The sequence below is a fragment of the Nothoprocta perdicaria genome, unplaced genomic scaffold (genome assembly GCF_003342845.1).
Source record: "Nothoprocta perdicaria isolate Ctin4 unplaced genomic scaffold, notPer1 scaffold_1188, whole genome shotgun sequence".
NCBI lineage: Eukaryota > Metazoa > Chordata > Aves > Tinamiformes > Tinamidae > Nothoprocta > Nothoprocta perdicaria.
In genome coordinates, this window is record NW_020454303.1 from 2,528 (window position 1) to 4,921 (window position 2,394).

The 2,394-nt window shown below is 75.1% G+C and overlaps 1 protein-coding gene across 1 annotated transcript; it reads right to left on the minus strand.

Annotated features, from left to right (window-relative positions):
• Positions 1 to 301: 301 nt before the first annotated feature.
• Positions 302 to 2,272, minus strand: ETHE1 (ETHE1, persulfide dioxygenase; the record flags this gene model as incomplete). The annotated part of the gene is made up of 3 exons (XM_026053800.1): positions 302 to 434; positions 1,329 to 1,477; positions 2,074 to 2,272. Coding segments are annotated over 3 exons (481 nt in total), but the record flags the coding sequence as incomplete, so codon positions are not given.
• Positions 2,273 to 2,394: the final 122 nt, after the last annotated feature.

Sequence of the window (2,394 nt, forward strand, 5' to 3'; positions counted from 1 at the left end):
GTGGGGACCGCGCGCCCCCCCGCTCCGTGGCCATGGCAACGCGCCGCGCAGGAGCCGCCATGCTGGGGAGGCGAGAGTGTCGCCATGGCAACGGGCGGGCGCGGCCGCTCCCGCCGCACTCTATGGTTCCGGGCGGCGGCCCCTGGTCCTCCAGCGCCCTCCACGGTCCTCCCGACACCCTGAGGGTCCTCCCAGAGCTCCCCATGCTCCTCCCGACACCCCCCCGGTCCTCCCGATACCCTCAGGGTGCTCCCAACACCCCCGGCCCTCCCAACACCCGCAGTCCTCCCGTCAGGCGCACTGCCCTGCTGGAAGTCGGTGCGGCCGCAGCCGCGCACGAGCAGCGCGTCGCCCGTGAAGGCCATGGAGGCGTCGTCCAGCACGAGGGTGACGCAGCCGGGCGTGTGCCCGGGGCTGGCGCGCACCTCCAGCTCCTGCGGGGGGCCCCGGCGTCCGGGAGGGCCACACCCACCCCCCGGCACCCCCCGCACCCAAAGGGGCCCCGGCGTCCGGGGGGGTCTCCCTCTATGGGGCTCAGGCGTCCGGGTGTTGAAGGGGCCCCGGTGTCCGGGTGTCCCCAAAGGGGCCCCGGCGTCCGGGAGGGTCACAGCCCCCTCGGGTCCCCCCCGCACCCAAAGGGGCCCCGGTGTCCGGGTGTCTCCTGTTCCCAGAGGGGCCCCAGTGTCCAGGTGTCCCCAGAGGGGCCCTGGTGTCCGGGTGTCTCCCCACTAATGGGCCCCGGCGTCCGGGTGTCTCCTGTCCCCAGAGGGGCTCCGGTGTCCGGGTGTCCCCAAAGGGGCCCCGGCGTCCGGGTGTCTCCTATTCCCAAAGGGACCCAGGTGTCCGGGAGGGCCACACCCACCCCCCAGGACCCCTGGCACCCAAAGGGGCCCCGGCGTCCGGGTGTCGAAGGGGCCCCGGTGTCCGGGTGTTGAAGGGGCCCCGGTGTCCGGGTGTCTCCTATTCCCAAAGGGGCCCCGGCGTCCGGGAGGGTCACACCCCCTCGGGTCCCCCCCACACCCAAAGGGGCCCTGGTGTCCGGGTGTCCCCAAAGGGGCCCCGGTGTCCAGGTGTCTCCCCACTAATGGGCCCTGGTGTCCGGGTGTCTCCTGTCCCCAAAGGGGCCCCGGTGTCCGGGTGTCCCCAGAGGGGCCCCGGCGTCCGGGNTCAAAGGGGCCCCGGTGTCCGGGTGTCTCCTGTCCCCAAAGGGGCCCCGGTGTCCGGGTGTTGAAGGGGCCCCGGCGTCCGGGTGTCTCCTATTCCCAAAGGGGCCCCGGTGTCCGGGTGTCCCCAGAGGGGCCCCGGTGTCCGGCTGTTGCCGCACTCACGAAGGCGCCGAAGCGCAGGCGGTCGCCGTCGCGCAACAGGCGGTCGGCGCGGGCGCCGCTGGCGGCGGCGATGGCGGTGACGCTGCCGGGCAGGGCGGCGCGCAGGGCGCCTGTGCCCGTCACGTGGTCCGCGTGCACGTGGGTGTTCACTGCGGGGGGCGCCGGTTGTAGCGCACAGGCGGCACAAGCGCTCCCCATGCGCGGGAGGGGCCCCGGCGTCCGGGTGTCCCCCCATCCCAACAGGGGCCCCGGCGTCCGGGTGTCCCTAAAAGGGCCCAGGTGTACGGATATCCCGAAAGGGCCCAGGCGTCCGGGTGTCCTGGAAAGGGCCCCGGTGTCCGGGTGTCCTGGAAAGGGCCCAGGTGTCCGGGTGTCCCCGCACCCCTAAAAGGGCCCCGGCGTCCGGGTGTCCTGGAAGGGCCCAGGTGTCCGGGTGTCCCCGCACCCCTAAAAGGGCCCAGGTGTCCGGGTGTCCCCGCACTCCCAGAGGGGCCCCGGCGTCCGGGTGTCCTGGAAGGGCCCAGGCGTCCGGGTGTCCCAGAGGGGCCCCAGTGTCTCAGTGTCCCTAAAAGGGCCCCGGCGTCCGGGGGTTGCATGAGGGGCCCCGGCGTCCGAGTGTCCCTACAAGGGCCCCGGCGTCCGGGCGCTCCTGCACCCCCGGAGGGTCCCTGGTGTCCGGGTGTCCCCCCGCCCCGGCAGGGCCCGGTGCGCGGGTGGCCGGCGGGGCCCCGGCGTCCGGGCGCACCCAGGTAGCGGGGCCGCAGCCGCAGCTCCCGCAGGAGCCGCTCGTCCCGCGGCGCCGTCTCCAGCACGGGGTCGATGACGACGGCGTCGCCGGTGGCCGCGTCCGCCACGATGTACGTGAAGGTGCAGGAGCGGCCCTCGAAGAGCTGCCGCACGGGGGGCCCCGGCGTCCGGGAGGGCCCCGGCGTCCGGGAAAGGGGCCCCGGTGTCCGGGAAAGGGCCCCGGCGTCCAGGAAAAGGGGCCCTGGCGTCCGGGAAAAGGGGCCCCGGCGTCCGGGAAAGGGCCCCGGCGTCCGGGAAAAGGGGCCCCGGCGTCCGGGTG